At 42.7% G+C, this 27,025-nt stretch overlaps 1 protein-coding gene and 1 long non-coding RNA gene across 11 annotated transcripts; both read left to right on the top strand.

The window, feature by feature from the left end:
• The first annotated feature begins 1,256 nt into the window (after positions 1-1,256).
• Positions 1,257-9,116, top strand: LOC106564926 (titin). Of its 8 annotated transcripts, XM_045691263.1 has the most exons (9): positions 1,284-1,492; positions 1,612-1,635; positions 4,466-4,636; positions 4,759-4,882; positions 5,148-6,107; positions 7,052-7,165; positions 7,276-7,548; positions 8,530-8,631; positions 8,734-9,116. In XM_045691263.1, the coding sequence occupies exons 6-9, from the start codon at positions 7,102-7,104 to the stop codon at positions 8,766-8,768; spliced, it is 474 nt and encodes a 157-aa protein (XP_045547219.1). In that variant the 5' UTR covers positions 1,284-1,492; positions 1,612-1,635; positions 4,466-4,636; positions 4,759-4,882; positions 5,148-6,107; positions 7,052-7,101; the 3' UTR covers positions 8,769-9,116. The 8 variants fall into 8 exon arrangements, 3 of the variants coding, with proteins under 3 accessions (XP_045547219.1, XP_045547218.1, XP_045547217.1); XR_006757970.1 differs by having other exon boundaries at positions 1,257-1,492; positions 5,114-6,107; positions 8,530-9,116; XR_006757973.1 differs by having other exon boundaries at positions 1,258-1,492; positions 4,466-4,621; positions 5,114-6,107; positions 8,530-9,116.
• Positions 9,117-10,306: 1,190 nt separating this feature from the next.
• On the top strand, positions 10,307-20,470 carry LOC106564928 (uncharacterized). 3 transcript variants are annotated; one of them, XR_006757969.1, is made up of 7 exons: positions 10,308-11,843; positions 12,188-12,246; positions 12,354-12,446; positions 13,343-13,399; positions 14,196-14,221; positions 15,279-20,224; positions 20,345-20,470. It is a non-coding gene; the product is annotated as an uncharacterized lncRNA (long non-coding RNA). The 3 variants fall into 3 exon arrangements; XR_006757968.1 differs by having other exon boundaries at positions 10,307-11,843; positions 12,188-12,446; positions 15,276-20,224; XR_006757967.1 differs by having other exon boundaries at positions 12,188-12,446.
• Positions 20,471-27,025: the final 6,555 nt, after the last annotated feature.

Below are 27,025 nucleotides of genomic sequence, written 5' to 3'. Positions count from 1 at the left end.
TTGCATGTCATTGGTTTGTCTATGGTTAAAGGTCAAGAAAGCCTCGGTATAAAGAGAGACAGTTTAATTGATAACAACCAATGATACTTGCCAACTAGCAGTCCACTATCTGAGTTTAGACATGGAGTAGAGTCCTACTGGTCTGGAAGTACAGGTAAGTTTGCTTTAACTGGAGCAAGGAGCTAAGATAAGTCCAGTCTCACACTATCTTGTCCAATTGGATCTCAGGCAAAAATTGTAAAGTGAATTTAAAAGTAATACAAGAAGTAATCTAGTTTTTTTTGTAATCTGATTATAATAATTTTGCTGGTAGTGTAAAAGCTTAGTTTGTTTTGTAATCAGATTACATGTAATCAGTTAAGGGGGTATAAAGAGGTTGCTGGTTCTTGAGTGAAAAAATACATGGACACCTTTCTGTTTTCTCAATGACATTCAAGTCGGCATTGAAAAAAAGTGCAAGTTTATTCAACCTGAGCGAGTCAGAGACCACCATGACATACCAAATGCGTTTGATGTATCCTTTTTGTCTTCTAATGCCTCTTAAAGGGAAAGTAATCCAAAAGTAAGAAGATTACGTTAGAGTTATGGTAATCCAAAAATGTTACTTTTTACAATTTTGGACAGGTAACTAGTAACCATAACGGATTACATTTAGAAAGTAACTTACCCTGCCCTTAAGAAATGTACATTTACATTTTTGAATTTAGCATATGCTCTCAACCAGAGCGACTTTCAGTAGTGAGTGCATACATTTTAATATTTATAATTTTTTATTTCATATTGGTACAAAGATAAGAGTCGTATATCATAGTAAAACTGTTTATTTTGTTTTAATAAGTTCATCCAATAAGGTATAATATGTCTGGCGGTAGGTAGCTCAGTAGTAGTTCAAACAAACAAAATCGTAACTAGGAGCGTAAGCTAACAGTAGTTTGACAGCTTTGAAGGGCATGCTGGGATTTACGACGGTGTAAACTGTAACGAACGAGCACAATGTGATATCATACCCTCAGGATACAGGCTCTCCTGAGCACAGAAGCAAGGGTGTCCCACTCCATGTTACCCCATAGTACCTGCAGAGGCCCAGACACTGGGGGTGGCAAAGGTAAGCTCCTACCTACTGCACCCTAAGCATGGTGAGCAGTGTCTGACTACACACACGGCCCAGAAAGAGAACATTCCAAAACAGCAAAGCGCCAGCAGCTCACACATCCTGAGGAAACAGTCACTTCCTGGAAAATGAAGCCAAGTTGAGGGCTCTGCTCGCTGTGATAACTAGCGGCCAGGCGGCCCACTCTGTGGCCGAGGTAGAGCACCTCCCCTGTCCTCTCCCTCCTCCCCTCCCACCACTGTCCCCCCCAGTCAGTCCTCAGCCTCCTAACCTCCAGTCGCATCAGCCCAGGACAGCCACCACCGATGTGGGAGCCCCAGCAGCCCTCACTCAGGATGGTCACCCAACTACTACTGCTAACCTCTGTACTCCTCTCCACCTGTAAGGAAGCTTGATGATAATCTACCTCAGGGAGGTTTTTGGGTTGGGTGGGGAAATAAGGAACTATGGATTTTCTTTACGTTGATGTACTGTGTTTTTTGCCCTTCTGTTCCATCCAGGCCAAGTGGCGGAATCGCAGGCATGTAAGTATTAAAGTGTTCTTGAAGAGATTCTTAAAATAGCATAGTCAAGAGTGCAGTGAATGCAGTTTTCAAAACTGGGGAACTCGGTGTATTTAAGGTTTTTCTTTTGGAGTGGTATGTATTCAGCTATTGTTTTGTTTCTCCTTTCTGTGAAAGTTTGTGTATTTGTAGATAGTGTGCTTTGGGACTGGATGTTCTTGCTTATCTACTTCTTTCTAACGCTATGGACCTGTTTTACAGCAACATATCTTATACTGAGAGGTGACTGATCGTAGTATTAACACAACTAAAACTGTATTGACATACTGGAAATCCTATGAGAATGGTTCCTGGTTCTTGTCTTATCAGTGTTTTCACTCTTTTGGAGTCCGAGACTGTGGAAGGCTTTGGGAACTCATGTGTTAGCAGTGTCACACGCCGCCGCCTCCTGTTAGGATAGAGGGGGAAAACCAGGCACTGGGCAGAGGAATGAGTCCAGCTAGCCAGTGGTTGATGGACGCCTTGTCCTGACCATACCGAGATTAGCAATTCTGTGCTTGGAATAGCAGAATACCACATTCTAAGCAGGAAAGTTGACTCATTGGCTTTGCCAAGACTGGTCAGAGTTCACACACCCTTTCTATGGGGGTCCGCTATGGCTCGTGCCCTGGTTGGCACTGCCCATACCCTCTGCCCCCCTGTCAGTGGTTTTCCACTCGGTGGCGCTGGGCCCTGCTGAGTGACATTGGGTGGGGACGGCACTGTCTAAAATAGCGATGGGTCCCCTGGGAGTACATCTGTTTGCCTGTTTGTTTAGCAAAATGCCTTTCCTTTGGTTGGCGGGGGCCTGTTTACTGGGACGTCCTTGGGATGGGAGCCCCCCGGACTGGGGGTCTCAACCTGACAGAACTGTCCGCTCCGCATTAGACCCCACTGGGAGGCCCCTTTATCTAAAGAAGCACTCTGTGGAGGACAAACGTGGGAAAACAGTTTGCTATCAGCATGCGCTGAATTAAAATACTTCAGTGTTGTTTTTGTCCAAATCATTGGTGTGAGTGACCTCTACAGTCGTGGCCAAAAGTTTTGAGAATGACACAAATATTAATTTTCACAAAGTCTGCTGCCTCAGTGTCTTTAGTTATTTTTGTCAAATGTTACTATGGAATACTGAAGTACAATTACAAGCATTTCATAAGTGTCAAAGGCTTTAATTCTGGGCCACATCCTGACTGATGGCAGCCCATTCTTGCATAATCAATGCTTGGAGTTTGTCAGAATTTGTGGGGTTTTCTTTGTCCACCCGCCTCTTGAGGATTGACCACAAGTTCTCAATGGGATTAAGGTCTGGGGAGTTTCCTGGTCATGGACCCAAAATATCGATGTTTTGTTCCCCGAGCCACTTAGTTAACACTTTTGCCTTATGGCAAGGTGCTCCATCATGCTGGAAAAGGCATTGTTCGTCACCAAACTGTTCCTGGATGGTTGAGAGATGTTGCTCTTGGAGGATGTGTTGGTACCATTCTTTATTCATGGCTGTGTTCTTAGGCAAAATTGTGAGTGAGCCCACTCCCTTGGCTGAGAAGCAACCCCACACATGAATGGTCTCAGGATGCTTTACTGTTGGCATGACACAGGACTGATGGTAGTGCTCACCTTGTCTTCTCCGGGCAAGCTTTTTTCCGGATGCCCCAAACAATTGGAAAGGGGATTCATCAGAGAAAATGACTTTACCCCAGTCCTCATCAGTCCAATCCCTGTACCTTTTGTAGAATATCAGTCTGTCCCTGATGTTTTTCCTGGAGAGAAGTGGCTTTGCTGCCCTTCTTGACACCAGGCCATCCTGCAAAAGTCTTCGCCTCACTGTGCATGCAGATGCACTCACACCTGCCTGCTGCCATTCCTGAGCAAGCTTTGTACTGGTGGTGACCCAATCTCGCAGCTGAATCAACTTTAGGAGACGGTCCTGTCGCTTGCTGGACTTTCTTGAGCGCCCTGAAGCCTTCTTCACAACAATTGAACCGCTCTCCTTGAAGTTCTTGATGATCCGATAAATGGTTGATTTAGGAGCAATCTTACTGGCAGGAATATCCTTGCCTGTGAAGCCCTTTTTGTGCAAAGCAATGATGACGGCACGTGTTTCCTTGCAGGTGACCATGTTTGACAGAGGAAGAACAATGAATCCAAGCACCACCCTCCTTTTGAAGCTCCCAGTCTGTTATTCGAACTCAATCAGCATGACCGAGTGATCTCCAGCCTTGTCCTCGTCAACACTCACACCTGTGTTAACGAGAGAATCACTGACATGTCAGCTGGTCCTTTTGTCCTTTTGTGGCAGGGCTGAAATGCAGTGGAAATGTTTTTTGGGGGATTCAGTTCATTTGCATGGCAAAAAGGGACTTTGCAATTAATTGCAATTCATCTGTTCACTCTTCATAACATTCTGGAATATATGCAAATTGCCATCATACAAACTGAGGCAGCAGACTTTGTGAAAATTAATATTTGTGTCATTCTCAAAACATTTGGCCATGACTGTACTCTGTGCATGGCCAGAGTGGCCAACACTGGGAAGTACAAATGCAAAGTGAACATACTGGGCAAGGAGCTAAGCAGCAACTCTGAGAAACTGACTGTGACAGGTTAGTACTCTGTCAACTCTTCTCTATTGTGGACCAAAAAGCTTGCAAGTTAAGCATTTCACTGTACTGTTTTACACCTGCTGTATCCTGCGCATGTGACAATAAAAATACTGGTATCCTGCATGAATGTGGGCTTTTGTAACTCTGTCTATGGCATGTGATTTTTATCTGTGTGTGTCCGCGTGCTTTCACTCTTACTTGTGTCCATCCAGGCCCCCAGACACCAGTCCTCAGCGTCGACAAGCGTGTGTTCAGCAAGGGAGTTGAGGTGACCGTTGGGTGTAAGGCCCCCGAGGAGTCCGGCGCTATCATCTTCTATTTCTACAAGAACTCCAAGGACCTTTGAGGAGATGGTCAACGCCAACCATGTGTGTTAATATTGGGTGTGCTTGCTAAGGTTTCTTTACCCCCACTACAACTTATTTCACAAACATCAATACTTCAAGTAGCAAGCACACACGTTTACTTTTCCATTTAACATTGTTATATTATTATGACCAACCAGGTGGCGACTAGGCTGTGATTCAACAACGCTGGCGTCCACAAGCTACACTGTGACTACAGGGTCATACTGCTGCCAGACTCGGTACAATCCAATGCCAGCAACGATGTGGTTGTCACTGTAAAAGGTGAGTGGAGCCCAAAAGCAGAACATGGCGGTGAACATCTAGGGCCGCTTTCCAAGACACAGGTTAAACCTAGTCTTGGACTGAAACACACATTCAGTGGAGATTCTCAGTTGAAATACCTTTTTAGTCCAGGACCCTATTGTTGTTCTCAATTAATCTCTAATCATTTTAACCATGTCCGAAACTTAATAAAATGTGTCTGGGGAAATGTCTCTTGCTTTCAATCTTTAGCTTCCAGACCAATTTTCCTCGTTTTGTCCTCCAGAGCTGTTCATCACACCTGTAATCTCTGTCCGACCACACGGACCAATGATCATCGAAGGGGACAATCTGGACATCTCCTGCAGTGTCAGTGGTAACCTCCAGAACAGCTCTGGGCTCAAAGTTTACCTGAGCAAGGGACAGAATCTGCTGAGTACTGGTCAAAGTAAAGCCAACCACAGCATGAGAGCCCTGGCCGAGCACTCTGGGGAGTTTGAGTGCAGTTTGGAGATGGGAAATGTTGTCAAGCGAGCAACGGAAAACGTGACGATTACAGCTGAGTGAATGGATTTATAAGGAATCTGAAATGTAGAATGTGGTGTTAGCTGTTGAAAAAAAGCTTATCAAAAAAGCTATTATCTGTTCTATCAGTGTATAACCAAGTCGCAGCTAGGGTTAAATTCTGGTGAACTTTCCTTAAATTCCTAGGTTTTCCAGAAATCCTGGTTGGAAGTTTCCTGGAATCAGGAGCGAATAAACAGGAAATCCAGAATCTTCCAACCAGGATTTCTGAAAAACCTGGCCAATCCTATTCACAGCTATTACCTTATCACTGTTCATCACAACATTTCTCGTGAATGTTCTTACATGTACTCGGCCTCCAAGAGTGTTGAGTAATCAATGTTTTTTTAATCCACCCAACAGAACTGTTTTCCCAGCCAGTTCTGACCATGTATCCGACAGAGGTGTTTGAAAGGGAGAAACTCATGTTAACCTGCAAGAGTACCCACTACTCCTCTGACAGAATCGGCGCTTCGCATGTGAAATACTCCATTTACAAGGACAATTACACACTGACGCCAGGCAGCTTCAATGGGATATATGTCGCCGTAGGGGTACGGAGCACGAATGGGAATTACTTATGTAAAGCAGACGCCAGGATGATCTCCAAGTACAGTGCAAAGCTGCCTGTCCAAGCAAAAGGTACTACTACAGGCCATAAGGCTTGTATGTGTGACCCAAAGTAAGTCAATCTCACTTGTCTTTGAATAAATTCATTTAGTTAATCACCAGCAGCATAACACTCTACATCCCAGTGCTGGTTTGCCTCTAAAGCTAAGCAGGGTTGGTCCTGATCAGTCCCTGGATGGGAGACCAGATGCTGCTGGAAGTGGTGTTTGAGGGACAATAGCAGTCTTTCCTCTGGTCAAAAAAAAAAAGATCCCAATGCCCGAGGGCAGTGATTGGGGACATTGCCCTGTGTAGGGTGCTGTCTTTTGGATGGGATCTTAAACTGGTGTCCTGACTCTCTGGTCATTAAAGATCCCATGGCACATGTCATAAGACTACGGGGTGTTAACCCCGGTGTCCTGGCTGAATTACCAATCCGACCCTCATAATATCATGGCCACCTAATCATTCCCAGCTTCCAATTGTTTAATTCATCTCCTCTCCTATGAACCATTCCCCAGGTTGTTGCTGTAAATGAGAATGTGTTCTCAGTCAACTTACCAGGTAAAATAAGGATATTCATAAGGATATGCTGATAACATGGATGGATGCAGTATCTGTCACAACAATATGATATTAAAGGGGAACAAAAATGAAAATGTGGGAAATTGTAATTTCGGTGAAGAACACCCGTTTTAAATGTCATTCTTGACTCAGATACAACCTTTGAGTCGAAGTGTGGTCATACGTGTAGCCGCTAAGTGTGGTCATGCGTGTAGCCGCTAAGTGTGGTCATGCGTGTAGCCGCTAAGTGTGGTCATGCGTGTAGCCGCTAAGTGTGGTCATGCGTGTAGCCGCTAAGTGTGGTCATGCGTGTAGCCGCTAAGTGTGGTCATGCGTGTAGCCGCTAAGTGTGGTCATGCGTGTAGCCGCTAAGTAATGTTGATGTCATTGGAAGGTAACCTCTCCACATTAACAGTCCATTTTGTAATTTCAATCACTTGTTCTATTCATCAGGCCATCTTCCCTATCACCATCCAGCACTACAGCGACACACAGGACTATAAATGCGAGGCACAGAACAACCCCAAAGTCGACGCGTTGGTCAGCAAAAAACAACACCAGTCATAGGTGAGCCTGTTAAAGTGTGGAATGGTATACATCATTAAGCACATTCATGCTTCATTGGATTGTAGCATTATTGCACACTTATTTAATCATCAGAAATACCCCTCTCCCAGTGCCTCTGTCCAATCCAGGACTCATCGTCACCCCAGACCTGTCGGGGGTCACAGAGGGAGATGAGATGTATCTGATCTGTGGGGTGGAAGGTTCCCCGCCTGTCACCTTTAAGTGGTACCAAAGTGGGAACGTCCAGCCGCTGTTCACCACCTCAACCCAATCCAGCGCGTCACAACAGATCAAGGGAGTGGGGAATGAGCACAGTGGCACCTACTACTGCAAGGCCATCAACTACGCTAGCATGGTCCAGAGTCAGCCTGTTACCGTAGATGGTGAGAGTTACACACACACACACTGAGAAGGTAGAGCAAGGCCCTGCTGTACTTATCACAGTAGTTTGAGAGACAAGCAAACACCACACACAGCAGGAGTCCACACACAACACGATAGAGACACACACAACACCATAGAGACACACACTCCCCCATAGACACATTTATTTACTGCTCTTACTGGATGCACCAGTCTAGATTAATTTGTGTTCACAGTACCACTTGTGTAGAAACAAAAGACCCTCTTTGGACCAGCAGCGACAGTTTTGCTCTTCTCACAACACTGTTCAGGGGCTGCTTCAGTGACAGCTGACAAGTTTACTTCCGTCTGATCTGATCCCTCCACCTCAGTGCCTGCCAGAAAGGTTATCTGACCCCACTATTAACGAACCCCAATGAGCTCCTCTGCTGTGGCGTTGATTAGCATGAGCCACGCTAAATTCCCCGCCACAAAGCTAACCTTGGCCCGTAGCCACTCTGCCCTCTATGTCCTGTGGTGTGGTTAGCGCCGACGGCTAACGCGAGAGCACAGTCAATCCGGATGCTAGTGGCAACGCGCTAGGCTCCCATGGGTTGTGACTCCTCAGCACGACGTGGCTAGCACTCATTAGCCAGAGCAATTAGATCCAGCCTGCTTCCCCCCATATTGGCACTACGGCAGCTATAGTGGCAAGGCAGAAGATAGGGGGATGAGGAGGAGAGGGGGAACTGAAGGGAACACTTAAGTTCAGACCCCAAGAGGAGGAAGCAGATGGACGTTTGACTCTGAACTTTAAGATTGACTTTCTCTTTCAACCATCCTCCTCTGTCCACTCTGTCCTCATCTCCACTCACCCTAACTGTCTTTCGATCTTTACCCTTTTCCTCTCACAAACACCCTGCCTACCTCCCCCCCTCTCCCTGCATCACTCTCCCCTCTCCCTACATCTCTCTCCCTACCTCTCCCACTCTTCCTCCCTTCCTCTCTCTCTCTCTCTACAGTGAAGATGGCAACGTGGAAGAAATGTTTGATCGTGGCCTGCTGTCTGCTAGTGGTGGCTGTCCTGGTCCTCGCCTGCGTGTTGCTCTACAATTCCAAGAGAGGTAGAGAGACTTACAGTCCCCCAGCAACACAGGCCTTTGCTGGTGTCTGACTATGTATGAACAGCCTCTTCTCTCTCTCATCCCCTTCTCTTTATTGTATAGGTAAAAGAGAGAACACAACTGAACTGTCAGTGTGAGTTGGCTTGCCTATTTCCTAAGTAGTTTTCTGTGATGGTTGCTATCGAGGATGATAGCATTAGCTGGCGCCAATTGTTTTTGTTCAGTGCTGTCTTTGTCTTTGTCCTGTGTTCTCACCTCATTGTGTCTGCCTGTCTGACTGCATGTCTATTGAATGATGGAACTAGCCCATTTGTCTAATAGTCTGTTTGTCCAAAAACAATGTGTGCGTGTCTAAATGCATAGATCTGATTCTGTATATGCAGTACACTAGTCTATCATCAATAGAAATGTGTATATATTTTTGGTTTGGTTAATTGATTGATTTTAAAGAGGCACTTCTAGAATAAAACTTTTTTTTAGCAATGTGTCAATATCGCGCATTTTGTTTTATGAGATACCATGAGATACCAATGAATGTCTATAATGCTGTGTAGCTACACTGAGTATACCAAATATTACCACCTGCTCTTTCCATGACATAGACTGACTAGGTGAATCATGGTGAAAGCTATGATCCACTTCAAATCAGAGTAGATCAGGGGTTCTTAAACTTTTTCAGCCTGGGACCCAAATGAGAAATTCTGTGTTTTCCTTGGACCCAAGTTTAGGAAAATCTGCAACTATACGTAAATATAGGTACATTTCATTGCCCTTATGCCTAAAACAAATGCAATATAGACAAAAACAAATAACAATGAAATTAAATATCCATGTAAATATGTATTAACGTTTATTTCCCCCCATTAAAACACTCTTACATATCTGTCTAGGTTGGAACTGTTGCTGTTAAAATACAATAAATACATTTCATTCTGAACTGGAATAAACAGATTGATCACATCACACAGACGAATAACAGAACACACACACACACACACACACACACACACAGGCTTTTTGATAGTGCAACCCTAAGTAACAGTACAGATGAAAAATGATCAGGCCTACTGTACATGTTACTGTATAAATTATTGTTGAAAGAAAGTCGAGGTTGGAACTGTTGCTGTTAAAATACAATACATATTTTTTGTTATTCTGAGCTGGAATAAAGTGATTGATCACATCTGTAGACCAGAAAACCCCCAGACAGTCCTAATGAGAGCATGTCTATTCTGGGCTTAGTTTTTGACAGTACAACACTGAGGTCGTGCTCAGCCTTGAAACTGTTTCTGTACTTGTTTTTTAAGTATGTCCGAGTTGAGAACCCTGACTCGCAAAGGTATGTGGTGCCAAACTGGATCAGAACATCTACTGCTTTCTCAGTCAGACAGGAGACCGCTTCCTGCTGTAGATGTGCAACCCAGAACTGTGTGAGTGTTTGCCTCGAAACGCATCTTGCTTCAATCAGTTTATTCCAGTTAAGAATAACAATTATTATTGTATTTTAACAGCAACAGTTCCAACCTAGACTAGTTTTCAACAATAATTTCTACAGTACGATGTACAGTAGGCCTGATCATTTTTCGTCATCTGTACTGTTACTTAGGGTTTCACTATCAGTAGCTAGCTTGCTTTGGCGAATATTAGCTGTGTACAAGGCCAGGGGATTGTTTGAAAGAGAAACTCACATCTACTACTATGAGAGTTAGTTAGTACTCCCTTATTTCTGCTTATCGCCTGTTATAAAATTACAACAATGCCTTGCTAGCTGACTTAACGTTACTTTTCCACTGTCGACGCACTGTTTCCTGAAGCATTCTGCCCTGTTCTGAAAGAACTCCCAGGGTTTACCGTCATGTTGTGGATGTTTGGTCAGGACGAGTCGTTTTATTAATTTGTTCATTATGCGAGTCTCATTACTAAGCACTTCCACACACAAAACTCATTGTGGGCGCTCCTCATAAGTTTGTATGAAAGAGAGAGAAACTCATCACTGTGTTTGCGTTTCATGACGATTGAGCTCAGTCAGAACTTGTGGCTAGCATGAATCCGTTTTATGACAGCTGTGAGTTGATGGTGAGTGGGAATAACAAGTCAGTGGTTTGAACGACAGCGCTGCAGCGTGTGGGTCACGGAGTGATCTTCAAGAAAACTGCAGAAAAAAGATCCGGTAAACCCCGAAGCACATGGGCATCTCCCTCTATCTCTCCCGAGCAGAGACCGAGCAGAGACCGAGCAGAGACCGCTGCTTTAGCAGAAAGTAACTGAACAGAGAGCGCAGTTGCGCTTGGCCAAATCAATTCCAGTAATGAATGAAACAATTATAAATCTACACTGACACGTCGCGTCCCATACTTTAAGAAAGGCGGGTGTAGATGAAGGGGAGGAGACAGGTTAAAGAAGGATGTCTAAGCCTTGAGACAATTGAGACATGGATTGTGTGTGTGTGCCATTCAGAGGTGGAATGGGCAAGACAAAAGATTTAAGTGCCTCTGAACATGGTATGGTAGTAGGTGCCAAGCGCACCGGTTTGAGTCAAGAACTGCAACGCTACTGGGTTTTTCATGCTCAACAGTTTCCTGTGTGTATCAAGAATGGTCCACCTTCCAAAGGCCATCCAGCCAACTTGTGGGAAGAATTGAAGTCAACATGGGCCGCGCATCCCTGTGGAACGCTTTCGACACCTTGTGCCCGGATGAATTGAGGCTGTTCTGAGGGCAAAGGGGGGGAATGCAACTCAATATTAGGAAGCTGTTCTTAATGTTTTGTGCACTTAGCCAGTATATGTATGCCATATTTGATGCTTTATCAACCATCTTAATATGTTGGCTAAAGTACTTGAAGACGTAACACCCTTAAAGGAGTTTACTAGCTAAGGCTGCCTAATAATGAAACAATAGCTTCTGCGTGGAATTTCCTATGTTGGCACTAACCATTTATAAAAGGGCGTTTGTTAAATAGTGGACTTGGGGGCAGACTGTTTGTTTCAGGCCAGTCGAGTTTGAACGCAGGCAGCATGTGGAGGAAATGGATCGCTTAGGCCCACTGAGGTTCAATAGAATCTGGGATCGCATTAAGGAATGGATAGTTGTTTTTGCAGGGAGCTATTGTGTTCCTGTTGTTTACCAACCAGTAGCCAGTGTGCATAAGGCACCGGAACAGCTCTGTGGAAATCAAAATGGAGGCCTGATATCCACTCCTCGTTTGTTACAGTATGTTCTCTTGCGGTGTTCTAGTCGCTCAGCAGCCTGTTAAAATGTCACAACTAATGGCTCCAATGAATTCAGTAAAACATTTGTGGGGGAATTCTAATTAATTCAAGCGTTGGAATAATATTACACTTGTGAAACAATAGACATAACTGTCTACTAAATGTTTTACCTCCCCTCAGAACTTTCCGATTGGCGGTTTTCATTTAATAGGACCCTAAGTCTCAATTTCCTGTTACACCTAACAGTCATTTAACTTCACTGGGAATCTTGGATCATTAGATCTCCTAGCTTGTGTCGGAGCATTGCTTTATGTCTGTGTGAATCTATGTGTTTGTGTCTTGTAGTTGGAGTGGATGCCCAGATGAGACCCACAGAGGACATTCATAGAGGGTTCATAAAGAGGGTTATAACTTAAGTTGCATATAGATTTCAAGCTGTGTTGTCTAATGTCTACCTCTGTCTTGGGCTGTTTTGTGTGATGGAATGTATGTGTATCTTGTCCTGGTGTAGGCAGTGATGGGGAGAGCAGTGCAGTGTCTAATAATGAGCCTGATGTGGAGTACACTGAAGTGGTACACCGTCAACCTGTGGACCCTGCCAGAGGTGACTACACACACACACACACACACACACACACACACCAGTTTTTCACTCCGGCTACCTCTCCCTCATATTCCCTTTATCTTGCTCCCCTTTTCTCCCTCCCTCTCATAGCTCTTTCTCTACCTCTTCCCACTCTCATTCTGTCCCTTCACTCATATCGAATCATCACAAGAGTTTGCTTTGCTGTCATTATTTCAGCTTATAAGACCCCCCAGGAAATGGCGCTGAGTCTAATTCGCCACAATTAAGCCGTCTCCACAGTAACCTATGTGATAACCATGGTGATTGGGCTTGCAGAAACATCTTTTGCCGAATAAACAGGAAGGGCTGAACTAATTGCCAGGCTACTCTCTATGGTACCAACCCCCCTCGATTATTATACTCTGTTGGCCCCCATGGGTTTGCTATGGCAGTTGGTTGGGCTTATCGTTAAGCAGGGGCGCAACTTTGGTTTTAGAAGTGGGGGGGGGACATAAAATAAATATTATTATTATTCAGTTGGATAAACACTAAGCAGCCTACGCGACCGCTCGGAGATGTCCACATGGTCCTAAAGCACACCGTTGCCTCCTTTTGTATCACATACCAATGATAAAACTGGTGGGAAAATAATGCAATTTCAGAATGTGGGGGGGGGACATGCCTCCCCGTCCCCAGTGAAAGTTCTACCCCTGTCCTTAAGTATCCAGGTCAATGATTTGCCCATAGATGGAGCATCTGCTAAGAGACGAACAAGTAAATGTGTAACAGTTGTAATGAAGTGATATGTGATGATGGTTATCTAATGTGTGTGTGTGCCCATGAGCAATGTTTAAGTGGTACAATTATGTAACAATTAAACATATTACAATTATGTAACAAACATTGTTACATTATTTTGTTTCTATGTTTTGCAGTTCCCCTGAGAAAAGGCACAGAATCGGTGTACAGTGAAGTCCAGAACTCCCCATCCGGTGAGTCCAACACCTTGTAAATATGGGTTACATTTATAAAGTGCTTTAAACTAGGTCTCAAAACACTTGATGTTGCCATGGGGATAACTCACCTCATCCACCAGCAGTGAAAGGAGGTAGAAGGTGAGGTGTTCATTATTGTATCCACACTTGCCGGACCAGCGGGGTCTGTATGAAGGTGACTATTTCGTCTTGCTGCTAGCAGGAAGTTCCTGTTTTTAGACACCATCCAAGTTGAATTTGTCAGTGAAGCAGTCCACGTGGAAATGTACCTTTTATCAACCCAAATTTAACATAAAACACGTAACATACCTTTTGTTTGTAACTCTCTCATCTCTGGTGAATTGGTGAGTGTTTAGGATAAGGGTGAGTGTTTAGGAAGAGGGCAGGGACTGCACTTGTTGCTTTTTGGCATAGTTATACCCCTGCTGTGATAAAACAATGCTGCTTCAAGGGAACCAATGAGTCAGCAACTATGCCTGGGCATCATAACTGTCAAATGACTCATCATGATGAATACATTCAGAGAATGATTATTATTTGATGCCCTCCGAATGTGGTCTAATGAAAGAGGAAAGGGAGGGTGATATGCACATCCTGAACTTGAGAATACTGGTGCTGGGATGAGAAATAATACACGTAATGGGAGGCCCGCTAACACACTGGGGAGTAGTAATCCCTCATTCCTTTATCAAATGAAAGAGTACACACACAGAGACACAGGTTATACACCATGTCATCTCTGTAATGGACTAGAGGTTGTCCTTCTTCCCCTAATCCTGTCTTGTTTTCCCAGGTACACCTGGTGACCATTATGACAATGTAAGTACAGTTTGAGTCTCCGTGTCTTACATTTCACTGTGTGTGACTGAGGCACTGTGAAAACAAACGCACACGGCTAACACACTCAGTAACAACAACTGACCTTTCCTCCAGCCGACAAAAAGGGTGAGGAGTGACAGAATCAAGGCCACAGGGCACACCTTCTCCTCCTTCCCTCTTTCCCTCCCTCCTTCCCTCTCCCAACCAGCCCCAGTCACTCTGTGGGCTGAGGCTCTTGGGTACTAGTCATTTCACTGTGCAGGAGAGGGAAGCTGTGGTCAGAGTTTCCAGGCAAGAACAAAGGGAATTTGGGCTTCCTTCCCTATCGCCCAGTGAGATCAGCAGCCAAAAAGCCCAGTCAAATTATACCTCCATGCACAGCTCAACCTCAACCAACACACTGTCGTCCTCCTGGCTAGTCACCAAGACACATCAGTGATTTACAGACGGCTCGTTACAGTCCACACTGTTTTCTCTTACTTGGAGCTGAGGGACTAAGGCCGGGTTATCTGTTTTGAAGGGGAATTTGACATAATGAGTCAGGATATGACATGATGGTCTAAACTTAAGACAGTTAATTCACTCCTTGATGGAAAAGGAGGAGCAGCCAAGATTGTGGTGAGGTGGTTTTAGTGATAAAGGAATTTCATTGTGTGTTTTTGAATGTATGCAGCTATCCCTGGAGAAATATAGTTTCGTATTCTGTGAAGCCTTGCTGAAATACAGTGTGGTATTCTGTGAAGCCTTGCTGAAATACAGTGTGGTTTTCTGTGAAGCCTTGCTGAAATACAGTGTGGTTTTCTGTGAAGCCTTGCTGAAATACAGTGTGGTTTTCTGTGAAGCCTTGAGTGAATTGGATTTTGTTCCAATGTGATGGTATAGAGTTGTGCAGTAACAGTTTTGATTTGGGTAGCGTTACGGTGTAGACTTTTCTGTGTATGATGGTATTGAGGTTAGTTACGCTGTTGACTTTCGTTGGGACAGTGTTTACATAATTGACACTTGAGCAGTGCAGTGTGTCAATATTCAGTGGGATGGATCTCTGTTGTCTCAGCAGGGTTCAGTGGAGTACGCCTATCTCAACGGTGACCAACCGGAGGTCAACCAGGACATGCTGGAGGTCAATCACCAGGACCACCATGACCTGGAGTAAAGGTTACCTCTGATCCCTCGCGACACCTCACTCTAGGACCACAAACTAAATTATCCCCACCTCTGCCCCCGACCTTAACCACAGTCCTTATTGTCATATTGTTCTTATATTCTGTACCTTTTCCCTAGAAGGAAAATTGTTGACTCATGTAAGCTGTAGGTATTTTGCATAGTTTTATAGCCAAGTAAAATCACAAATCCTAATTAGGACTTACTGTATAGTTCTATCATACCTTGTAGACTTATCTTTGTTTACCTTTTCATCATGTCTCATAACCATAGAGGTTGGGACAGAGTTCAGTTAGCCTGGCCCCTCCCTCGAACACAGTTCTCTTTCATCTCCTAAATGGACAGCATGACAGTTATGCTCTGTCATGATGGCTAAAACAATCCCCCTTTCAGACTTCCGTTGCAGGGCAGTGTGAGTGGACTGATAACCTCCCTACTGTCACTAGACTGGGTCCACACCTAAACCAGGGCACACTCCTGTAGGGCCATCCCTGAGTCACACTATGGCAATAACTATGGGAAAAAAGAGTGAATGTAAACAGAGGATCTGCCTGTCACCAGCTGCTCAGCCTGATGGTATATGGTGTTTGTGATGTCACATCCTGCCAGGCTGTGTCCAAGTGTGTCGAAAGTTGGAGGGAGAACAGTGTCAGGCCTGAAGTGACTCAGACATACAGAATTGTACATGGTTTTAAAATACCTTCTTACTGCAGTTACTGTTTTTGTAAGGTCACACACAAAATAATCCAAGTAAAGTCAAGGTAATGTTAAAAAATAAATAAAAAATAAATCTTTCTAAACTTTGAGTATCGTATGTTAAGTTATTACGGTGTGTTATGCAATACGTTATATTAATAGAGAATGGTTACAATCATCCTGTAAATTACAACACCATTGTAAGTTCTCCCGAGTGGCGCAGCAGTCTAAGGCACTGCATGTCAGTGCTAGAGGCATCACTACAGACCCTGGTTCGATTCCAGGCTGTATCACAACCGGCTGTGATTGGGAGTCCAATAGGGCGGCTTACAATTGGCCCAGCGTCGTCCGGGTTATGGTTTGGCTGGGGTAGGACGTCATTGGAAATAAGAATTTGTTCTCAACTGACTTGCCTAGTTAAATAAAGGTTAAATAAAAAAGTAACCAATATCTAATATAGTGGTCTATGATTATTGTAATATTCAGCATGGCCAGTAGAGGGCAGCATCCTCTTAAAAATACAGTGACGTGTGTACAAGAAAATTACTGCTGCCTTATCCTCCACAGACCATCGCTGTGGGGAGTTATTGTTGTGTGGGTTCCGCCATCTTGTGACTAAAAGTAGTATGTGTCAGATAGTTTCGAATCATAAGAGCGATAAGGGCCCATATCTCCAATTCTCGGCTTAGTAGTGCTGATCTAGGGTGTCCATAATGTTATTTATTATGATTTATAAAAGCTATAACTGGTCCTAGATCAGACAGCACTCCTACTCTGAGACGCATTTCAAATACATAATCCTGATTCTGTTTTGTTTATTTTGGAGAGGAGAATCCTATTGGGTTGTTTTTGTGAAACTATAATAAATGTAGGCCTATGCCATCTTAAACTTAGAGCACTTGCAGAGTAACTCTGTCTTCTTAGAAACAGATAAACACAATTTTCACACCTTCACGCGTTCATACAACTGTGACGCCTTCCTCGAGTACAGTGCAGACTGTCTATCCTGCGTTGTACCCTCGTAATCATCTCTCGTTGTCTCGACAACAGAACCTACCGTCAATTATCTAAATTGTCATTTCCCCTATTTGATAACCTCAATGCCATTGTGGAACTGTAATTGCAGCATTGACATGGCAACCACAAATAAACCCTCTTCGTTCTAAGGCTCATTTACATAATGTCCCCAGTTGTCGCTCTCGCTCTGTCATCGTGGTCAGAAACCTGTTAAAGACTAATTAAAGGACATTACCAGGATGACCGTAACATCGCTTGAGTGCTTCGATAGTTGGCCTGTGTTAATGGAATCATGACGCTGTGCTTTTGGATGAATAAATTCGGTTAATTTGTGCGCACCATTTTTCACATCCTAAATGGGAAGTGGAATAATATGTTTTGCTGGATCAGACAAGATGAGAGTAGCCTATAATATGATAGTAATATAACTGTTATGTAGCCAAATAGCATTGTTTTATAGCTGAAACATATAGCATCATTGGCCTAATGAAATGGCAGGGACCAGGGTAACAGTTACAGTGCTCATACATGCTTCTATTTGAAATATAATTCCCATTATTGACTTACAGATAAAATAAAACAATAGATAAACATCCTGCCACCCTTCCCGCCCAATACTATTGTTCCTGCCCAGCAGGCACTGTAAGTGTTGCTAATACTGGCATGTGGTGAATGGGTGTGGAGAGAAACCTGTATATTTGTTTTGTCTATCTGTCATTACAGTAGCCGACTTAGTACTTAGTGTGTTTGCATTAATGGAAGTAGATTGGACTGACTGTGAAAACAGGGCGGAAAAGAATTAACTCGCATGACAGTAGTTGAGATGGTGTGGACAAACCAAGTGTGTGCAGAGCAACTGTCAAATCAGTTCATCAGCCAATCGTGTGATAGTTTAGATGACTGTGAGAAGAGCTGGCACCCTTTAATGCGATGTTAGTCATAACACCTACTAGTATTTGTACATAAGCAGAAAAGTTGTGAAGTTGTGTTATCTGTCTGTGTTCGGAAGGAAAACACATCTATGTAAACAGCATTAGGGTGCCAAACTTTAAGAATTCTATTATCTGAAATTAAGCAAGGGAATGCAAGTAAACAGCCTATCGTGCACTGTAACTAATAGATGTGTGTGAATTACACCTCTTAGATCCATGCACGTTATTTCTTTAAAAGGGTGATGAAAAGTATTGTCATCTGGGTTCAAAATAAAATTCTGGGCAATAGCAATGAATACAAGAACTTAACATAGGCTGAAACCTGTCTGAAAGAAGTGCCCTGTCTGCTCTTGCCCATAGGGCAGAGAAAGAATACCAGTTTGTCACTGGTATGCTGTCAGTTAGATTGTTTGCACGTCCTTATCTGGTCTATTTGCATTTATGCAGCTCAGCTGTTAAAATGGACTTTGTGTAAGCTTTATTTGCCCTAAGCCATCTTTATTAAATATATGCTGAAAATGCAGTTTATGACTGACTCGGTTGTAGAGTATGTATGTCATCAGTGTTTCAGTATTGACCAATACTGTGACTAGCTTTTAGTGCACTCAAGGACGATACATAGACAATTAGCTGCAGAGGTTTTGTTAGTAATCACCAGCACACTGTTACAATCATGCCTAAAAGATCACAAGACAATCTAGGTCTAAGATCCCTCCCAATGTGTTCTCCAGTGTCATAAATCATTTTATAAAAAGGCTCAGTGTAGTGTATTTGTAGAAAATCAAAGGTGAGGAATTAAAAATATATAGAAGGTGTCCCTTTGATAAGAGAGATCAAGGAGCACACAGCACTTGTCTGTAGATATAGAACATTTGACCTATCACAGGAAATTTTAATCCAAAATCAGTTAAATAAAACATTTCAATTCTAATAGTCTTCTATGGACGAGGGACTTATCTCGGAACACACAACCTAAATAACTACCGCTGTGTACACCTTTTCAAGTTTGAATGTCACGTGCACAAGTACAGTGAATTGTCTTTCTTGCCCGCACCAAACCCAGCAATGCAGTAATCAATATAATGTGGCACTAAAAATAACATAAGGTAGAACAAAAACACTAAAATAGGAAATAAGAACACAAGAAAGTAAGAAGCTATACCGGGTCAATTCTCTATTCATATACTGTCCATATTGTCCATACACACCATTATATATACTGTATATTTATATTCTGGTCTCTGACATTGTTCGTTCTGATATTTCTTAATTTAAAAAAAAATGTGTGTTGTTTTTTTTGTTTAACGCTAGGTATTACTGCACTGTTGGAGCTAGAAACACAAGCATTTCGCTGCACCTGCTATACCATCTGCAAATCTGTGTAGACAACAAATAAACTTTGATTTCAAGTCTAAGAAATATGTTTACAATGACAGTATCAAAAATTGTGTACAAGGTTTTATGCTAGCGTACTGTAAATGTAAACAATATAATACTATATTATTTGTTACCTAATTTTATATTGTACTGTATAACATCAAATGTCAAGGTTACTGAATGGAAACACCATGTATGAATTAGAAAAATTGTCATTATTATTTTCAATTCATGAAATTGACTTATATTAATTCCCTAAACTGACAGTGTTGAGTTGAATTTAATTAATTACAACATTGCTGGCCATAATAACAACGTGGTATGAGTAAGTGTTGTTTGACGTGTTCAGGAAGTACTGTACAAAGTCTGCGACGGTTAGGTCACAGGAGCTAGCTCACCCCAAATAAGGAGCCATCAGCACACATCATAATGATGTTTTCCTATTCATGGTCATCACTATGCTGACGCTGCACTGAATACGTTGATTAACCAGTTGTCATTTCCCAATAGACCTTTCCTCCATATAGAATCTTTCTAGATCCTTGATATCCTTCGTCTGCGTGTATGGACTGCCCTCTTCAATTCAAACCACAGGAGACTGAGCTTGCCATTGCAAAATATAGATTTGCTGGTAAAGTTACCATATATTTGTGGATTTTGATGTGTGCTTGGGGTTATTGTCTTGCTGGAAGACCCACTTGCGGCCATGTTTCAGGGGACAGGAGCTGATCTATGCTACTATGCCCATCAATGGGGCGCTGGCAAAGACCTCACCTCGTGCTTGCTTTCCAATGGTCGTCAATGGGGAGAACAGAAATAGGTAGGTTTAGAATGACCTGTTCAAACTTCAACATAGTATATGTTTGTGTGTCAGATATCACCTATCCCTAACTGCCATTGCTAATAGAACATTGACTGTGTGTACTGTATGTGTTCACAGAAACATGTATGAAGCCAGCACATGGGGACTTGCAAGATGATGTGATGAGGTCCAGATGGGCTTGATACTGATGTCTCTGAATGGAGAGAGACCTGGCACTCGGCATAAATCTTTTACTAGACAAAACTTTTACTTGTATTGTCTTTTTTATTATGGAATGGAATGGGGAGGAAGAAACCCTGTTATTCTGCATCAGGATCAGGGAATTACTGATAGGGGACACACCACACAGGAAGGTATGACCTCTGATATGTTTGCCAAAGTAGCCCCATTACCACCAGACAAAATGCTGATAGGCACATTCTGTATTGGCTGGGAAAGACAATGAAAGGTGAAAGGTACACATTGTTATATTAGCAGAACATCGCTTCTATGGTATTATGTAAAGCAGGTGTCAAACTTATTCCATGGAGGGCCAAGTGTCTGCAGGTTTTCGCTCCACCCTTGTACTTGATTGAGGAACTCCCCTCACCTGGTTGTGAAAGTCTTAATTGAAAGGAAAAAATTAAAACCCGCAGACACTGCCCTCCGTGGAATGAGTTTGACACCCCTGATGTAAAAGGTTGTTTATTTTACATGGACCTGTTACTATGTTTGAAAGTTATCAAAACACTTAGTTTAGAATATCTACATAAATTCAGCAATTGCATTCTTCTCATATTACTCTGTAAGCTACTGACCTATTCAAAGCCTCTTCCGGCATCTCACCATACATCTGCCTGTAGTTAGTTATTGAATTCAACCTGCAGGAGGTTTGTTTGTGACTGAGTGGGGGAATTATATTATATTCAGTTGTGTTATGTCATATACTTATTAATCATTATGTGATCTTGTGAGACATTGATTCAGCTTTGATCTAACTTGACCCTCTTAGGCCTCACTCCCCCCTATCTGAGATCTATCTACTGCAGCCCTCATCCTTCACAAACAACACCTGTTCTGCCAGTCACATTCTGTTAAATGTCCCCAAAGCGCACACATCCCTGGGTCGCTCCTCTTTTCAGTTTGCTGCAGCTAGCGACTGGAACGAGCTGCAACAAACACTCAAACTGGACAGTTTTATCTCCATCTCTTCATTCAAAGACTCAATCATGGACACACTCAATCATGGACACTCTTATTGACAGTTGTGGCTGCTTTGCGTGATGTATTGTTGTCTCTACCTTCTTGCCCTTTGTGCTGTTGTCTGTGCCCAACAATGTTTGTACCATGTTTTGTGCTGCTACCATGCTGTGTTGCTACCATGTTGTGTTGTCATGTGTTGATGCCTTGCTATGTTGTCGTCTTAGGTCTCTCAATGTGTAGTGCTGTCTCTTGCTGTGATGTGTGTTTTGTCCTATATTTATATTGTATTTATTTTTAGTCCCCACAGGAGGCCTTTTGCCTTTTGGTAGGCCGTCATTGTAAATAATAGTTTGTTCTTAACTGACTTGCCTAGTTAAATAAAAAAAGAATATGTTACACCAAAAACACCTCAGTAATTTCTTGTCTGAAGCTGAATAGTCATGTTTTTCCTCATGTGGCCAAAACTCAACAGCGCACACCTCTATGCAGGAAAAATGCTTTGACAATAGGCCTACAAGAAAGGCTTATAGTTAAACACGATCTGCTTTAATTTGCTGATAAAACACTAATTCAAGAAGATCTAAATGCATATTCCCATGAAACTGAGATCAAATGATTTGGCATGCAGTTTAGACATTTTCACCGGTAAAACAGGAAGAATTATTCTTCACGATTGACAGTGATGATGGCCTATTTTGAAATTGGGTACAGTGGGAAGAAAAGGTATGTGGACCCTTTAGAATGACCTGGATTTAAGCTGATTTCTGCATAAATTGGTCATAAAATGTTATCTTATCTTCTAAGTCTAACAATAGACAAACACAGTCAGCTTAAACTAATAACACACAAACAATTACTTTTCATGTCTTTATTGAACACACGGTGTAAACATTCACAGTGCAGGTTGGAAAAAGTATGTGAACCCTTGGATTTAATAACAGGTAAACCCTCCTTTGGCAGCAATAACCTCAACCAAACGTTTTCTGTAGTTGCAGATCAGACCTGCACAACGGTCAGGAGGAATTTTTAGACCATTCCTCTTTACAAAACTGTTTGTTCCACAATGTTCTTGGGATGTCTGGTGTGAACCGCTCTCTTGAGGTCATGCCACAGCATCTCAATCGGGTTGAGGTTACTTTTGTAACCCTTTCCAGCTTTATGGAAGACGACAATTCTTATGGGGCAGGGCAGCTCAAACCAAAACCTCCAATCTCATTGATTTGACTCCTGACTCCAATTAGCTTTTGGAGAAGTCATTAGCCTAGGGGTTCACATAGTTTTTCCAACCTACACTGTGAATGTTTAAATTATGTATTCAATAAGACAAGAAAAATAGTCATTTGTGTGTTATTAGTTTAAGCACACTGAGTTTGTCTATTGTTGTGACTTAGATGAAGATCAAATTTTGTCAAATTTATGCAGAAATACAGGTCATTTCAAAGGGTTCACATACTTTTTCTTGCCACTGTATGCCTAACTTGGTGTTTGAGGGTATTAAAAACGGAACATTTTCTTGAGATAATAGGCCTGTGTGGGCATAGGCAGACATTGCAATTGGAGGATGCATTTTATGCCTATTCTACAACAATATTCAATAGGCCACATCTGTCGATACAAACTTTGAGAAATTATGAGGTCATAAAAAATATATATTGCTCTCATTTTGGCTCCCAAGTGGCGCAGTGGTCTAAGGCACTGCATCTCAGTGCTAGAGGCGTCACTACAGACACTCTGGTTAGATTCCGTGCTGTATCACAACTAGCCGTGATTGGGAGTCCCAGAGGGCGGGTTTGGCCGGTGTAGGCCGTCATTGTAAATAAGAATTTGTTCTTAACTGATTTGACAAGCCAAAAAACAAGGCCAAATCAGCATGTGCAGTTCCCCTTCAACAAGGGTCCCAGGACCAGTGGAAGCAAAATAGCCCCATAACATCAAAGATCCACTACCATATTTTGCAGTAGGTATGAGGTAATCACTGGTGTGCGTGACCATAGCACCGGCTGGAGTATGCTAAACAGCATTGGCACTTGAATTGGAACTGGTGCTATGGTCAGAAAAGTACCTCCTACCTACTGTAAAATATAGTGTGGCTCTTTGATATTATGGGGCTATTTAGCTTCCTCTGGTCCTGGAGCCCTTGCTAAGGTCAACGGCATCATGAACTTTGCCAAGTACCGGGACATTTTAGCCAAAAACCTGGTTGCCTCTGCCAGGAGGCTGAAACTTGGCCGGAAGTGGGTCTTACAGCAAGAAAATAACCCCAAGCACACATCAAAATCCACAAATATATGGTAAATTGACCACAAAATAAACATTTTGCAATGGCCATCTCAGTCTCCGGACTTGAACCTCATTGAAAACTTGTGGTTTGAATTGAAGCGCAGATGAACGATATCAAGGATATGGAAAGATTATGTATGGAGGAATGGTCTAAGGGGGTTTCTACACTTGGTCCCTTTCAGCCATTTTTTGTGTACTCTCTGCGGTTTGTATAATGTTTTTTGTGCAGCGTAAACACTCCAAAGGAACTCAGACCCCTCAAAAGGGCCCCTGAAGCGAACTGTTCTGGTTACCTTTTTTAGGGCAATGTGAACACAAAGCTCCCTAGGTTCGCTTTTCATTATTCCCGCACCACACACTAGACCACTGCAACACCGTTTCCCCTGCCATAATCCAGGTTTGCCGAAAAAAATGTGTGCTGTTTTTGGATATTGAGTAGTGATTAAGGATGCACAGAAATTTCAAAATATGTGTGGAGATTTTAGTTCAGATTATTTGTTTGAAATATGTGATCGATAGGCTGAGAGCTTCAAACTGTTTATTCAATTGTGGGGTTTCAATAGTGTGAGATGTTGTCGTATTTGGTAAGAATCACAACATAGGGTACAAAATGTCTCTTAAAGGGCTTAAAGGGCCAGCAGCCTACATTGGATTTATTCTGTTACTGATATTTACTTTAATAGTATCTTCTGATTACAATTATTATGTCATCTTTTAACTAAATGTGATTTATTAGTTATATGTAGGCATATTTAGCTGTCCGATAACACGTTCTGATGGAATGGCTTGTCCTGCACTTTGTAAAAACCCAGAGTGCATTGAGTAAATGTTGGAAAAAGATCTTGGTTCTTTAGTAAAAGTAGCAATGTGAATGCAAAAAGTACTCAGACCACATAATAGGTGAACTGGCAAGTGTTGAGTCCTCATTCAAAGGCAAGGGCAGTGTGAATACAAAGAAAATTTCCCCAAATCTTTTAGCATACACTATACACTCACCGGACAGTTTATTAGGTACACCACCCCGTTCACAAATGGATCGTTCCTACAGACAGTGAGTCACGTGGACGTAACTTGATATATAAAGCAGGCAGACAGGCATCAAGGCATTCAGTTACTGTTCAATTGAACATTAGAATGGGCAAAACAAGTGACCTAAGCGACTCTGAGTGTGGTATGATCATCGGTGCCAGGCGCACCGGTTCCAGTATCTCAGAAGCGGCTGCCCTCCTGTGCTTTTCTCGCACGACGGTGTCTAGGGTTTACCGACAAACCAGTCATCGGCAGTCCTGTGGGCGAAAACAGTTTGTTGATGCGAGAGGTCGAAGGAGAATGGCGATTAATGAATAAGCTAACAGGCAGGCCACAAACAGACATAACAGTGCAGTACAACAGTGGTGTGGCATCTCAGAACGCACAACTTGTTGATCCTTGTCACGGATGGGCTATTGCAGCAGACGACCACACCGGGTTCCACTCCTGTCAGCTAAAAACAAGAAGCGGCTCCAGTGGGCACACGATCACCAACACCGGACAATTGAGGAGTGGAAAAACGTAGACTGGAACATGACAGCGAGTTCAGTTTACTTGAGTGGCCTGCGCAGTCCCCAGACCTCAACCTTATAGAGCATCTTTGGGATGAGATGAAATGGGCTGTTCACAGAATAAATGTTCTGCTGTCCAATCTGCAGCAACTGCGTGATGCCATCGCGTCAGCATGGACCAACATCCCTGTGGAACGTTTCCGACACCTTGTAGAATTCCCTGAATAATTCAGGCTGTTCTAGTGGCAAAGGGGGGTCAGACCCAGTACTAGATGGGTGTACCTAATAAACTGGCGACTATGTTAAATATGTATAATATTGGAAAGGGAAAGGGGATACCTAGTCAGTTGTACAACTGAATGCATTCAACTGAAATGTGTCTTCCGCATTTAACCCAACCCCTCTGAATCAGAGAGTATTTTCATTTAGATTTCAGAACCATCTGGACATAAAAGTAGATCTGTATGTGATAGGAAGGTACTGAAAATTAGACATCACAGGAAATATTAATGTGAAATCAGTTAGATAAAAATTTTGCAATTCTAATGGGGGTACTATGGAGGAGGGAGGTCAGTGACCTAACATCAAGTGGTTCGATGTATATGTCATATGGATTGAAAATGAAATCTTTACGTGAATTAATAACCACAGCTGTAATATGATAAATATTTATCGGAAATCAAAGGGGGGGAACTTTGGGGGGAAATGTGCCAAGGAACCAACTGCATGTGTCTAGATCTATAGCTCATATGGACAGTGAGCTATTGAAATTTAGACCTATCACAAGAAATATTAATGTAAAAACATTTTAAAATCTAAGTCCGTTTAAGATCTCTAGATCATTTGAGACAATCAAGTGTTTCTGTAAATACCAAGTTTGGCTGATTGCAGTTTTAAGACGGCCCCTTAAAGGCGCTCCATGCTCAACCTGACATCTGCATTATTAAGGGGATACCGCCTATGTCGAGTTCAGGGCATTCTTAAAGCCAATTTATGCTTGATCTGAAAAATGTGGTTGTGGAGGGTGAGACGCAATTCGGAGCCTCCAAAGGCAAGCAGAAGCCAAATTGAGCTACAAATTGCGCCTCTCAAATGTTTTAACAATGCCAAGGGATCCATATAGCTCTGCATTGACATGATTGGTTGACTGTAGGTGGGGGCGGGAAGTCCTGTATAAAGACAAAATCACTTCCTTGACTACTTCCTTCACAACAGCTCCATGCTGCTCTGCAAAGCGCAAGAAGTAGGACTGTCCTGACTTTTGCAGAGGCCGTATCACCGGAAATGCTGCATGGCGAATGCAGATGACGAATTGACCATTTTGCGCCCTTAATATTTCTCCATTGAAGGAATAAAGTCTGTATCTTGCTCTCTATCACCATAATCATCCTAGCACCTTATGTCGAAGAGGTATTGTCGAGCAAACTCCGAATATCAAAACAATATGCAAACTGAAAACAAATTTAATGCAGTCTTTAATAACCGGCAAGGTATCATTCGCCATTCCATCTACCATCCCCTTACAGAATATTATACTGTTTCAACACCTTTTCTGCATAAAACCTTAAGCCTTCATTCTAAGGCATTTTAGTTGTGTTAACAATTCTGAAATATCAGCAAGAATGTGACCGCAAAGAATTGCAATTGATTTCAATACACATCCATTGACAAATTGGATTCACTTCCAGGTACCTTCAGCTGTGGTCCAGTCACAATTCAACACGAGCAGCTTTCAAGCTGATAAATGCGCCTGCGCACTACGGCTGACCCTTCTGGTTCCTGCGCGTAATGCCAC

Source organism: Salmo salar, chromosome ssa12 (assembly GCF_905237065.1).
Source record: "Salmo salar chromosome ssa12, Ssal_v3.1, whole genome shotgun sequence".
Classification (NCBI taxonomy): Eukaryota; Metazoa; Chordata; class Actinopteri; order Salmoniformes; family Salmonidae; genus Salmo; species Salmo salar.
This window is presented reverse-complemented; position numbering and strand designations above follow the sequence as displayed.